We start from the raw sequence: 14,663 nt of genomic DNA, 5'->3' as shown, positions 1-14,663 counted from the left end.
CAATCAGAATTGAATTCAGTACTCTGTTCAGAATTTGATTCAGTACTAATAATGTACTTTAGGGGTACAGTACATCTTTGTACCTGATTTACTCTAACAAAGTTCATTGTAGTACCTTATACATATTTCTAATATGCACATTTTAGGGATAGATCATGATGCACAAAGTTGTCCCTTTAAGTGTAATCTCTGCATATTGACATTTTCAATTCAGTGATTCATCTACTGCAGGTTTATCATGGTGAAGCTAAAACATGCATGGCCTCTTGTGCTCTGCATCTATCCATAACTTATGTAGACGCATAATATAAATTCAATTACCTTGGCTTGTTTAGGTTGAACATGATCATGTGAACATAAAAGTTAAAGCATATTATTTCACTGAAGTGCAGGTGTTCACAAATACTGTTGTACTAGTATTTCTACCCAAGTACCTAAATGATTTTAAACAAAGTCAATGGTGAAGGGTGCAATTTATGTGGTAAGTTATGCTACTCACTAAATCAAACTTGATGTGACTCTGCATGTAAAGTTAAGGAATGAGGGTTTCATTTTATTTTTATGGTGACCATTTATCCCCAAGTATATGCTTTATTAAAATGCACCAAAATTATTAAAAATAGCAGGAATTGTAATGGGAAACACATAATACGGCAAGCAAAACACGTTTTTTTTTTTTGTATTTTATTGATTCTTCTCTACTGTTTTTTTTTTCTCAATCCACAATTTCATATTAGTCACTACTATGTTAGATCAGCTTCCTCTGCCACCAACAGCAGTCGGCTACTAAAAAAAGGATCAAACCCGGACCTTCTCTCCACCTCTCCTATTTCACTGGATGACAGTTATGAATTCACACACTTCTGATGGAACAACAAACAAAAGTGCATGTTGAACTTAGTGAATTTTTGAGCAGCACATCACTGTTTGGGAATACTTTTATGCTTATTTCACAGTGTCAGTATATCTCACAAAATATTAATTTTTAAGACATTAATGCACATGGTCACACACACATAAACACACAAAACAAAACTATTGCCCTGATCCCTATACACAGTTAGGCCATCCTAAAAGAGCCACATCATCACTGGCTGCGCAGGGAGCGATGGAGAGCAGGCTTGACGGTTTGATCTCTTGTTAGAAACACAACATCTCTATTTTTATCTGTACAACATTCAAGAGACACATTTTGTTCATGTTTTTTGTTTGTTTCCTTCGTTTTTTCTTCCATAAAACAAAAAAAGAACAATGATAATAATAATAATTATGAAGAGCTTGATTTCTTCTCATCGGCATCAAAGCAACACCATAGAAATTAAAGTAACTTCTTGAAAGGCCTCGGAGCTAGATAGTACGTAAGCTTTCAGTGGTGCATACGCTAATGGGAAAGGAGGAAAGCAGGAGATGCAACAGTACGCATGAATGACAGAATGACACTCATTGAAATGGAAAAGACCCCCACATCTGACATCTCAACAAAACAGAGGATCAGATATGTAGAAGTACAGAACACAGTTTACCAAAAGAATACAAAGTGAAACAGTAGGGGCTAAGTGCTTTTGGTGAGCTTACAAAATACTTGAGGAAGTGCTCAGGACAGAAGGCACAGTGGCTTGACTGTTATCTCAAAGGAAAACCACATCAGGGGCTACCAAACGCATAAGATACTCTACACACAAAACAAGGACACAATAATGACGTTTTAAGGCCAGCCTCTGTCAATCACTGGACAAAAGTACCTCCTACTTAGTGTCTAATGATAACAATGAGAGATGACCTGATTTCACAGAGTTGGATAAGGAAAGTAGAGCATCGTTTGTGTGATGTGCTAATTCCACATCAAAAATGCAACACAATTACATGAAATCAAATTTGGCAAGCAGATCAGTCAGACTGACAATGCTGATACTGGGACATGTCTTGGACATGATCTCACCATCAACTTATAAATATATTTTCAATTGCTGAAGTTTCAAGATCATCAGGCAAGCTTTTACAATGATTGTGTTTCCGAACGATTGATTTGTTGATTGGTGAATATATAAACACATTGTTTAAGGGGATATGATTTAAATCTGCAGCATTATGAAAAAAATATGGTTTGGGGGAAAAAGAACAAAAGTTTGATCTGCATTTAAAGGCAAAACTAAAGCGAGTTTGGGGGAAAAAAACTTTGCACAGTGCTCTAAAGACATTCTGAAGCAGTCTTCTTTCATAATTATCATAATAGTTATTACTATTCTCCATAACCGTTTCCATTAACACTTCTTAAAAAGAAAACAACATATTTTTTTCCTCTTTTTGATCTCTTATCTTTACAAAAGCTACATATGTTCTACTGGGATGTCTGAATTTGTTAGTGTTTGTTTTTTTTCTTTTCATTTTTGATATTTAAAAAAAAAAAAGTCTACTCACGACTAAAAAAAAAAAACGGCATACTGAATGTTTTAGTAGAGACCCACTTTCCACCCTTTGCTGGATGGTTTGAATCAGAGACATTACAGGAATATGAAGGATATATTGCTGAGTCTCCATTTACTAGATTGATATCCATTTCAAACCCTGAAATTTGAACTTTCCATAGTAACGGTGGTCTGGATTTCACCCAGAAATCCTGGTGGTATCTGTAATGTAAACACTTCCATAGGGCCCTTGCCGAACGGCCAGCTGTTCCCACATGTGGTGCTCTGGGTTCATTCATGGTTTCATTCACAGCAGACATAGTCACACAAACTGCCACCATATTGTCACAGAACTCTATGCTCTAGCACAACTACGCATATATACTGTATATATTCAATGTAACTATATTCCTGTGTTGCTGAATCTGCTAAAAACCTTTTACATCAACAGGCACTGAGAGAAATAGCATATAGAAGAGGCAGAATCTCTGTTTCATATAATATCTGAAGAAGACCCGTCGGAGCAGACTGGCAGTGTGGATATCTGGTAATATAATCTTTACTCTGTCCTGTTCTGTTAGAGGTGATTCACAAGTACCATTCAGTTATCACAGCATTCTGTTCAGAGTCTGGCAGGTGCATGGTAAGAAGTGTGCTCACTCCTTTGGTTTACTGAAGACGTACTGTCAGATTAAGTACATGTGGAAGTACAGTAGCATGTCCGTTCAGTATTCGGTTAGCATCTCTCTCAGCATTAATACTGTATATTGTAGTGATTAAGAAGTGTTTCTTTTTTTTTTTTTGCTTTTTCAGCTCCAAATATTGACATTCTAAGTCCTTGTTGAGATGAGAGCAAGATTCACAGGAGCAAGGAAATTGTAAAAGAAATGCAACTTGGCAATTGCGTTCACTGACAAGAAGACAGGAACAAGAGAACAGTGTTCAAGAAGGCCCCGAGTCAGGCAGGCTTAGACTAGCATACAATACTGGATATCTCTGTGTGATTGAGAGTCTTTGTGTGTGTAGAGGTAATTGATCACTAACCAAGGGAGGCTAAGAGGGTATAATAAGGGGAACGCTTGATTGAAATACTTTTGCGGGTTATCTGTTAACAGATTACATAATGTCCAGTATGTTAGCATAGTGACTGGTCTGCCCTTGGTTTGAAGGATATGAGGGACCCTGGACAAATATTTCCCAAATATTTCTCCCTTGCACCTATCTTTTCACCAGGGCTCTCTTTAGATGTTATTTCCCCAATACACTTTCCTCCTCCTTGGGTAGATACTCAGCCATGAGGTCCGATGAAACAGACTGAGCCCTTCTGCTCCGATTCTGGGGTACATTTACAAAGCTGCCATTTGCTTCCAGCTCATTCTCCTCCTCATCAACCTCCTCGTCTGCCTCATCCAGGTCCTCTCTCATTTTATGTTTCTTCTCTGTGGCACCAAATCTTCCCGCAGGTCCAGGGGCCAGTTCAAAGCTGTCCTCTGTTTCCTTGTTGTGTGGGCTGACTCCATTCTCAGCTCTTGACTTGGATGAGACCCAGTCCTCAGGAGATGCTACTCCATCCTCTACACCAAAGAACTTCCACAGAGCCAGGGGATCACGGTCTGGCCCGGCCAAAGTTAGTCTTGGAGAATGATTGGTGGAACTGAAAGGGACGCCTCTCTTGCGACGAGACTTGCTGGTGTGATTAACCTGAAGGTGCATGGCCATCAGCTCAACAGAAGAGGTTCGGAAGGGACAGAACACACATTGATTAAGGATATCATTCCCTCCTTTAGAGCCACCTGATGGTTCACCTCCAGAACCACTCACTCCCCCTTCATCTTGTAAAGGGCGACGGGAGAGGTCCAGTGGTTCGAAGCCTCCTTCCTGGGATGTTGTGCCGCCCTGAAAGCCATTTACTGACATCATGCGGCTTGTAGTAAGGGGTTTCCGTCTAGACACTTTAGGCATTTTCGGAGGTGATACCTCCCCAATCCAATTTGTTTCTAGACCACCAGGGAAGAGTGTACCCATCATCCCTGACAGACTGCGATAGTGACTCTCCAGGTCTCCCTCTCTTTGATGAATGGATGCAGAAGAGCCCTCATTCTGCTCTGATGGGCCTTCACCCCATGACTGACTGTGCCTTAAAGAAGGCTCCCTCCCAAAAGAAGACTGGGATGTGGAGGGGAGTCTGCGCTTTTTTGCCCCTTCACGAGGAGATCCAGTCAGAGAGGGAAGGCTAGGTGATGGGGAGTTTGGGGAGGTTGCCATAGCGTTCCTTTGCTCACGATGATGACGTTGAAGGTGGTATTTGAGAGAGCCAGACTGGGTGCCTGCATAATCACAGTGGGGGCATTTGTATGGTCTCTCACCTAAAACAAGGAATAAATCACTCTTGTTAAGTAGACTGAAAACTAAAATGTTGTTTTAAGAACAGAAATTTGGCTAAGAATAACAATGCTTGATTAGGGAGGCCATAGCAGTTAGGTAATAAATTGCCTGTGTGAAACAACTATATGCAGTTACACAAAGTAACAGATAGATGGCAGTGCTTATCATCATATGTAACATCAGGTGAATTCCCCAGTGCATTAGTTAGATTAGGACATTTAATCTCTCATCAACCGTGTGAACACTGCATTTTTCTTCTTTTTTAAATTTATTTATTTCATTCTTTTTGTTGTTGTTGGTAGATTACATTTTGTGAAGAACCAGATAGACAGCAAATGGTTTCAATCAAACTAAATCAGGAAAGTTACAAATGTCAAGTGTTACAAGCTCCAAGTGTCATCCTTACAATATACCAATCTAAAAACCAAGATTAATTGTGATTATGTAGCTTTTGATTATCATTGTTATAAAGTGGGATCACTACATAAATAGTATTACTGTAGATTCATATTTAATCTAATATTTTAAGTCTTAAGTTGTTTTATAGGTTTAACAAAATATAAGTCAAAGCCCCCTGGAACAGCTTAGAGTCACAGATCTAGTAAACATGATGGCCTTACCTGTGTGTACACGAAGATGTACTTTAAGGTGATGGGAAGACCGGAAGGCTTTACCACAGTAGGGACAATCCTTCATCCCTGTTCCCCGAACACGCTCCCTTGGAGATGAAGTGGAAGAGGATGATCCCCTCACACCGTTCTGACCTTGAGATAAGATCATGTATAATGAATAAATTAAACTCTTTCGAAATATAATCTGAGTCTAAACTGTTTCTGAAAATGATCCTGCCTAAAACACATGGAGGAAATTTTACAAAACTAACAGCAGTGAAATCTTTTTTATTAATTCAAGTTAAAGTTCAATAAATGTCCTGCAGTGTCATAGTCTATAAAGGATTGTAACCGATAAGAAATATTATCATGATAAAGTCAGCTGTTTTTGGTTATGCTGGCTGATCCTTACCAGAGAGATGTGATATGACAGAATGAAAGCTCCCAGCTGACACGACTCCTGATGGGAGTTGCTTTCTCTCCTGCCTAACTTCATTGTCACTTGTTATTTGCCCTTCTTCTACTCCGCCTGTTGCTTGAGCTCCACTGACTCTGTTTATAATGTCCTCTTCCCTGGACATACCCCCTCGGGAACTTTGGCCTTTCTGTGGTTTCTGGACATGGACACGGGCGTGAGCAACCACCTGCTGAAGGCTTCTGAACATCTTGCCGCAATCTGGACACTCCCAAGGTGAACTAGATCCCTCCAGTTCCTCTCTAGAACCCAATCCACCCAGGTAGGCCCTCATCTGCTTGGCTTCCCCAGCGACCGTGCCTCGTGAGGAAGCAAACTGATGGTGTGAATGGGATCTCTGCTGCTGTTGCTGTTGGTTGTGCTGTGCTGCCACCAGACTGCGAGCAACCAGCTGCCACATGGCTGCCTGGTCTGTTCCGTCTGCTGACTCACTTCCCCGCCCTCCTCCGTTACCCATTTCTGCAACCTGTGCCACTGCCTGAAGGCGCTCCATGCAACTTCCATTGCTGTTGTCTTTGGGTAATCCCAGATAGCCCAATATAGAGGATTTGCTTGAGCCTGCACTGGCATCTGACCTCTCTGTGCGATTTCCTGAAGCACCACCACTGGCCATACTTCGAGCAAGGAGCAAGTTAGAATACAGAGCCCCCAGCACTTGTGTGCTTGCAGGACCTTTGGATTGATCAGTTCCAGCTGGACCCAGATTGCTCAATCCAGCCTTGAGGCCTAGCTTGTTAAGATGCACCTTCATATGGTTCTTGAGAAACCAGGGTTCCTTGAAGCCACGGCCACAGACCTGGCACTTATGATCCAATGAGTCCTTGTGCTTCCGCATGTGCCCCTTCAAAAACCAGGACTGTGTAAAACGCTGTCCGCATGTCTCACATCGGAAAGCTGGAACAACAGACGTTTGTGGGGGAGGAGTTTCTATTGGTGCTGTTATAGGGTGAGAAGGGAAAACCGTTTCAGTGGGAGGATCTTCAGGAGGGTGGGTCTCCTGCAGATGGGCAGCCAGTCTTTCCTCCTGGCTGGCTGAGAAGGGACACATTGTACATTTGTAGGGGTTGTGGAGGATCCGCACATGACGTGCCAGCTCCGAAGCTGTTCGGAACTTACCCTTACAAGCATGACACCGGAAGGCAGGAGCAGCTGTGGAGGAGGCATTGTCTTCCAAGTGGGCCTGGCCAAGTGGAGAGAAGGAGGTTGAGATGGGTGCTTCCTCTGTTAAAGGTGGAGTCAGGGCTGTGGTTCCTTCAAAGAGGAACTGAGGGCTGCTAGCAGTTTGAAGAGGTTCCTCTGGAACCATGTCTTCATTCACACTTTTTTGTGATGACCCAGATAATGAATTCTGGATTACACTCTCGCTCACGTGATTCTGCTGCAGTTTGACATGTGTGGTTTGGTAGGGAGCTGAAGCCCGACGCTCCCTGTCCAAACTGTGTGCTCGAGCGTGCAGAGACAAAATACTCTGGAAGCGGAACCTCTTTCCACACACATGGCAGGGGAACCTTAGGCCAGGCCCAGAGCTGGTCCCTCCAGGAACAGTCATGCCTTCATTGTTGAAAAGCTGTAGATCCAACTCATCATTGTAGGTGGTACTTTGACCAGAGGAGATTGCCTGCTCCAGAGCTCCAAAACCAGGGAAAGGTGCTAATGGTGTGGCTGGTGGGCTGCTCTCTAATGAGGGACTGCCGAGCTCCAATTCACCAGGAAACAGTGCCACAGCTGGGGTGGGTGATGGGGGTGTTGATAACTCCTCATCCTCGTCCTCCTCTTCTTGGAAGCAGGCTTCAGGAAGGGGGCAGGGTGAGACCGGGACATAGAGTTCAGTTTGAGGGCTAGAAGGTGTAGATAGAGGACTCTGGGGTAGGAATTGGGGACTGTGATCCAGGGATGGCATAGAGGGTGGAGACAATGGGGGCTCACAGGAAAGTGCCAGCATACACTCTGGTGGGGAATCCATACTCTGAGTGAGAAAGGATGGACAATAGCGATTAGACAGACAGACAGACAGACAGACAGACGATAGATAGATAGATAGATAGATAGATAGATAGATAGATAGATAGATAGATAGATAGATAGATAGATAGATAGATAGATAGATAGATAGATAGATAGATAGATAGATAGATAGATAGATAGATAGATAGATAGATAGATAGATAGATAGATAGATAGATAGATAGATAGATAGATAGCTTACTGTAAATGTGTCTATGCCATGCTTCACTTCCTTGAATTAAAGAGGGCGTTTTCCGATGGTGGCAATTTGCCTGACCACCTCCAACAGTCCCCTGTCAAGTACAACACAGAATAAAAAATGAGTTTATACACATTTGTTCCTGTGTACGGTTCTAAGGGCAGAGCGGGACATGGACTGTCCCAAACAGGATGGGCGCGAGATGTTTGGACTTCCCCACACACCCTTCCTGCACATACATTTATAGTAGCTGCTTAAATCAAAACAAAAAATACATACACACCTTAAAATACAGACAGATAGATTCAACCTCGCCAGTCCCTATGCTACTCTCTCTCACACACACACACACACACACACACACACACACACACACACACACACACACACACACACACACACACACACACACACACACACACACACACACACACACACACACACACACACACACACACACACACACACACACTAAAGTGAACATGAACAATTTTACCAAGGCGCGCGCACACACACACACACACAAAGTGAACATGAACAATTTTACCAAGGCACAATGCATGCATTGCAAAAGTCTGGAGTGGACAGGCAGGCCCAGACACAATGAAAAAAATTATAAAAAAACACCTGCTTCTTTCATAAATTAGAGAAAATGAATTTCATTGATGATTACAGCATGACAATCTGCAAAACATCTGTGAGGGCGTCTGTATGCTTGGATATGTATCACTATGCTTGCGTTCGTGTGGGTGTTTTTTTTTCAGTATTTACCTCTTGTGAACAGACTGAACTGTATGAGTTTGGATTTATGTACACAATAAAGTGTTTGTTTGTGTATTAATGTGTGTTTGTGTGTGAGTGTGAAAGCGTGTGTATCTGTGACACAAGACTTGGACGAAACTGTGGCTTACAGAACCAGTTGACATTTTAGCTCAGCCGTGACTCAAGGATATCAAACTATATCAATCATACTGCCCCTTCTTTCTTTTTTTCTTTCTTTCTTTCTTTCTTATCCCACCATTATTGCTTCTTTTTCCTTTCTTCTATCTTTTTCACTTCCATAGATTTTGATTCCACCCCTTACACTTTTTTTCTCTCTTCACCCTCATTCCCTCCTCCTTCTATTCTTCACTGATTTTCTTTCTTTCTATCATTCTCTCATTCTCTCTCTCTCTCTCTCTCTGCACTGGTGCCAATTGGCACTGTGCCAGGGAATGCTGATATCAGCTGGTAGATTGGGGCCTGCCAACATGGCGAAGAGAAAAGAGAGGAGAGAGACAGACAGGCAAGAAAGAGAAGAATGGGGGGGGGGTGTTAGTGAAGAAAAAACATAAATGAAGAACACAAATACGTTTTGAATGAGCATATTTGATGAGTAAATCTGTCGAGAAAGGGGACAGAGTGTTCTGCTCTGCAATGGAGAATCTTGCGGTCTGTTTGGTCTGCTGGCATTATTATCATATGAATATCGTCATGGCAATTCACTGTTCCGCCTTGACAGACACGTTCGTGTCTGACCAACCCTGCCACGCCAATAAAGCTTCTCTAAATTTGGATAGATGGAGAGAGTGATAAGGTGCTAGACAGAGGGGGGAGGGTAGAGAAGGCAGGAGAGCGATAAAGCAGCATGTGCAAATAATGCATGCACACACACACAAACACACACACACTCAATATGGCACCTAGTCACTAGATGATTCATGCATGCTAAACACCTTTGTCTGAACGGCCACATGCTACACTCCCTATACAACACACAAATGCACACACATTTTGGTTCCTTCTTGGGGCACATGTAGTCAAATATAGGCTATATAACTACCTGCTTTGTATGTAATGGAATGAATATCTTATAAACAAAAATTAGAAGAGAAATAGACCATAGTCATGTGAAATAACTGCATGTAATGTAGCTGCAATGGAAATAGTTTTAATGCATGTTTTTTATTAGAAGTCAGCACTGGAAGTAACAAATGCATCCTGTAAAAAAAATACTGATTACAATTACAACAATTTGTTTATCTGTAAGATTTTGATTGAGGTCAGCTGATTCTTCCATTATACAAGTATCGCTAATTGGTTTTACTACCAATACAAATATGGTCGCATTTCCAAGAATGATAACACGTTTACATAACACATTCTGAAAAACCTTTTATAAAACCTCTATATGCCTGAACAAGCACTTGAGTCAATTGGATAAAAAACTATTTTTCTCACTGTGGTTCGAATTCCGTAGCCTTGAGCACCTGAAATAACGTCTTCTGCCTTTGGTGTGAGGACACACTGGGCCTCCAACAGTGTAGCCATGTAATGCATCTAAAGGCTAAGGAGAGATCATTCATACTTCTGAAAGACTTTAGACTTGTGGCCTTGAAAATATAACATGGATGGCTTTATCGCAGCCTGTTCTTTGATATGTGACCAGAGAGAGAGAGAGAGAGAGAGAAATTGTGAGAGACTAAGAGTGAGAACTGATTGCTCAGCATGTGATGAACGTGTGTGTGTGTGTGCACGCAAACTTTAAGGCATGAACTGCACTTTACCTTTCTTGTGTCTCTGAGTAGGATTTCTAAGGTCAGTGTGAATATGATTTTGGATTGTTGCAGTCATACAACAAATCCCTACAGACAAAATTCATTTCCTGTTTCTAACCTTGGGCTGAACTTTATCTCTCTCAGTGACGCGGCCGCTCCGCACAGCGTCGTTTTTCTTTAAGTGACTTCAGCATATGCAAAATTCTATTTCCCTTCAACTTCCAACATTACGCTAAGTCGTCCACAACCTTCACCTGTTCTCCTTGTTTCATTATATTGTGTTTCTGTTTAAACGACTTGCAGAGAGCTTGAAGGTTTCCTTCAAAGATGCTGAAGAGAGTTAAAAAGTTAAAAACATCACAATTTTTACCATTATACCCTTCGCTGAGCACGAGACATGGATATCAGCCTTGAATTTACTTTACAGTAAGGTGCTTCAGAAAACAAATCATCAACCAATTATTCCCTACTGTCAAATCTGAAGGTTACACCAAACTCTGCAGTTCAACTGGTCAAGTTCAATTTCAAGTTCAAGTTTAGTGAAAATGTAATATACGTCTAAACATAGCACAAGAATAGACTAGTCATCAATTAGATAACAAATCAATTAAATTAGTGAAGAAATGAAACCAAACATCTTGTAATTACGGTTTACTTTGCTTACGTGATGACATATCATACATCTCGCAAATGATTTTGGCAAAAACGACATGTAACCAAATTCAAGGTTATTTGGGCTAGAAGTGGGTACATAGCCGGACTATATTGGGTCTATAGTTAACCTAGATGATGAAATGACGGCTATTGCTTGCTGAGTTTGTTAATGAACTAGTTAAAAATATGTGACGACATTACATTTGTAGTGTAAACACTAATGCACCTGGACAACAGTGATTAAAACATTAGCATTAGATTGCCAGAATGACAAGAACATGTCTGGTATTTTATTTTATTTTTTACATCTAAAATGTAGCCTATATTTGGGAGTAACAGTGTTCCAACTTCTTTTAGATTTTTTGCATTTTGTATACAATAAATAAGAGCCTGATGTATATGTGATATTTTAACGTAATCAATGGCAATCTATCGGATCACCTGAGACGGATGATAATAACAGGTGTAAATCGGTCAGTACACATCAGCAGTATAAGCTTTGATTCAGGTGTAATCATCCCTTGGGTGATCTAAAGAATTAATATTTTTCAATCAGAATCAGCTTGCTTTTGTTTTAGGAGGAAAAGCCAACCTCTAACCTCCACCAATGAAATGAGCTGTAAGCTGTCCGCTGTGTGCAACAAGTGCACAAAAGGCAGTGTGCTGAGGTATAAAGTCTACCTTCAGGCATTTAAGCACAGAGAGGAACTCAAATAGGGCAGACAACGCTGGTCTATTTGACGGAATGAGCCCTTCTGAATTTGTAGTATATTACTACTTTATAATAAATGCACCTTTTAGTGGTTGATAAGGTACAAAGTTGTTCTTACTGGCCCAGTGACAAGCTGACGTACCTCTAAAGGTACAATTCTTGCATATTTGTTCTGACATTATGACTAAATCAACCTAATTACATTTTGTTAAGTGAAAGCACTTTTTAAAGGGACAGATCAGGTAAAATTAGCTCTTTACCGGACCTGGATGTTTTTCTTCTTTGAACTTGGGACATACTCGAGCTGTCATGTTAAAGTATGGATGTTATCGCCAGTTTGTGCCAAAAATCTGTTGATTAAATTATCAATTATCAAAGTCACTGCAACAGCTCGTCCATATCTGCTGTTTGTGCAGGTCATCAAGATGAGCAGGAGCAAATTTGGTTGTAAAAGTTGTTTACAGGGCCCTTCACTTCCACCCGCCCCAGTTCAGCCACATTTCTGTGCTGCTCTGCCCTCTTATCCGTCAAACTGTCACGTCAGTTCAGGGGGGCTGGTCTCATTCCGTCACCCCTCATGCGAGCACAGGGGCAGAGATTATAATAGCCTTTATGCCAGTGCCCCACATCTGTGACAGAATTAAATAATTTAAAAGAATGGTGCCTTTGAAATGTTCGTCTTTTCAATAAGCTATATGAAGTTTCTTTGCGGGATGTATTTGCAGGACATCAGATGACCCGTCCGTGTACTCGCGTGATGTGCGTCAGTAACGCGCATCCATTTTCAGTCGCCTTCCTCCTCTCTCGCGGCCATCTCAATTAAAAAGCCACATTAATGAAATAAATAAATGCTCACAAACAAATGCGCACACGACACGTCCTCTCGCGAACACTGACATTCGCGCATGATTAATCCTGAGCATAAAATCGCGATTTACAGAAGCAACAGCATCGTTTTCCCAAACTGAGGCAGAAATGTAGCTTTTTAGGACGTGATGTTGTGCACTCCATTTTCTTCCTGATTTTCTTTCAACAAAAGATAAAGGGAGGGGAAAGGACAAGCGATCAGGGTGCAGCTGAAAAGTGCCATCATGGGGTTTCATCTTCAAATCCGCTGACAATCTCGCCGCTATCGTGACAAAAAACGACCAAGGGACATTTGAAACTTTACGTTTTAAGGGCCGTTAGTAAAACTAGCACCTTTGGCTGCAGCTGCAGGTTTTGCGCTACAGTTTAAATAGCGATTACGAGCGCGCATCTGTGAGGTAACGTTAGGACATGCAGAGCGTGCAATTCTCCAACGAGTTATTGTATTAACATGCACGTAAAAGGTCTCAAAGTTAGAAATCACTATGTAGGTTACACAAACAGTTTCCCCCTCAGAGCGTCCGACCGATATAGAATATCGAGTCATCATCCTACGCGACTTTTTTTTACGTGGAAACTGGAGCAGAAGGAACTAACTAAAGCTTCTTTTAAAGTAGCCTACAAAACTTAAGGAGTTGCTACATTTTGCAGTAGCGGATAGCTGCTTTTCCCAATGAGAAAAGTTAAACACATAGGCTACATCTTAGTTTAGGGCACTTTTCCTTCACTTGAGAAAGGCTTTGAAAATATTCAAGGGCCTTAAAAACGAAAGTTGCATTTTCATGCCCGGGTCTCGCATCTCTTTCAGGACACGCACGCGCGCGCGCGCTCACATACATACACACACACAGACACACACACACCGGTAACATACACGGCACGAGACAAAAGTGAGGAAGTGTGTATGTGCGAGAACACATATGATGTGTCCTAACAGAGGCACACGAGACGCCAATCAATTATGTCCTGCTGTATGTGGAAGAAACCCGAGATGTAAACGCGACGACTATTCCGTATCAATGGATTTTCATTACCCGGATCAGCCCCCCAAAAAAGTCGTCGTCGGATATTTGTTGTTTGTGAAGACGACAACATTCGCTCTCTATACGTCTAAAACTGTATACAAACAAACACATTCATACCCGCGACCAATGTGTATCAATAAAACCGTTCAAAAAGAGCAGATTAGGTCAATTATTTGAAATGAATCAGATATTTTGTGATGAAAGTAAGGCTGAATGTACTTACGGGAGAGGCGGCGAGGAGATTAATGACAACACACGTCATGATTACGTTTCACTTGAATTAAATACATTACGAGTTAGGGAAAAAAATGGAAATCGGGGGTAGTTGTATACAAGCATACGCCGATACCCCCCTCCCTTCTGCCCTTTCTATCTTCTCCTCCTCCCTCTTTCCTCACACGTCTCTCTCCCTCTCTCTCTTCTCAAAGATCCATTTATTGTGCAGTCGTGAGTGAGTGAATGAGAGAGAGGCGGAGGCTGTAGGTTGCAAATGTAATTATAATCTCGCAGGCACCATTTTAAAACGATCTATAGATTTGTGGGATAGTCTGACACACTGCGCGCTTACAAATCACGGTCAAGTTTCTCACATCTGCTTGTAGTGCTCAGACTTACGCGAAAACGTATTTTAGAAGTATGAACAGCACGACTAACGTGCCAAAATTGTTGTCCATCAGAAAGTGCTTCTGTAGTTGTGTTGCCAGACAGTTGTGATTGTGTCGCGCGCTGGAAGAGAAACTCAGGCTCCACGTGGGAGCTGCGCAGGTGCGCGCGCGCGGGTCACCATCT

At 41.7% G+C, this 14,663-nt stretch overlaps 1 protein-coding gene across 1 annotated transcript; it reads right to left on the bottom strand.

The window, feature by feature from the left end:
* Positions 1–714: 714 nt before the first annotated feature.
* Positions 715–14,294, bottom strand: znf219 (zinc finger protein 219). Its single transcript, XM_079597861.1, has 5 exons — positions 14,098–14,294; positions 8,083–8,173; positions 5,814–7,842; positions 5,411–5,554; positions 715–4,771 (listed from the first exon to the last, which is right to left on the bottom strand). Exons 3-5 carry the CDS (start codon positions 7,837–7,839, stop codon positions 3,654–3,656), a joined length of 3,288 nt encoding a protein of 1,095 aa, XP_079453987.1. The 5' UTR covers positions 7,840–7,842; positions 8,083–8,173; positions 14,098–14,294; the 3' UTR covers positions 715–3,653.
* Positions 14,295–14,663: the final 369 nt, after the last annotated feature.

This window comes from Phoxinus phoxinus, assembly GCF_949152265.1.
Source record: "Phoxinus phoxinus genome assembly, chromosome: 2".
NCBI classification, from domain to species: Eukaryota; Metazoa; Chordata; class Actinopteri; order Cypriniformes; family Leuciscidae; genus Phoxinus; species Phoxinus phoxinus.
The sequence above is the reverse complement of the archived record's forward strand: the minus strand, read 5'-3'. Positions and strand labels throughout refer to the sequence as shown.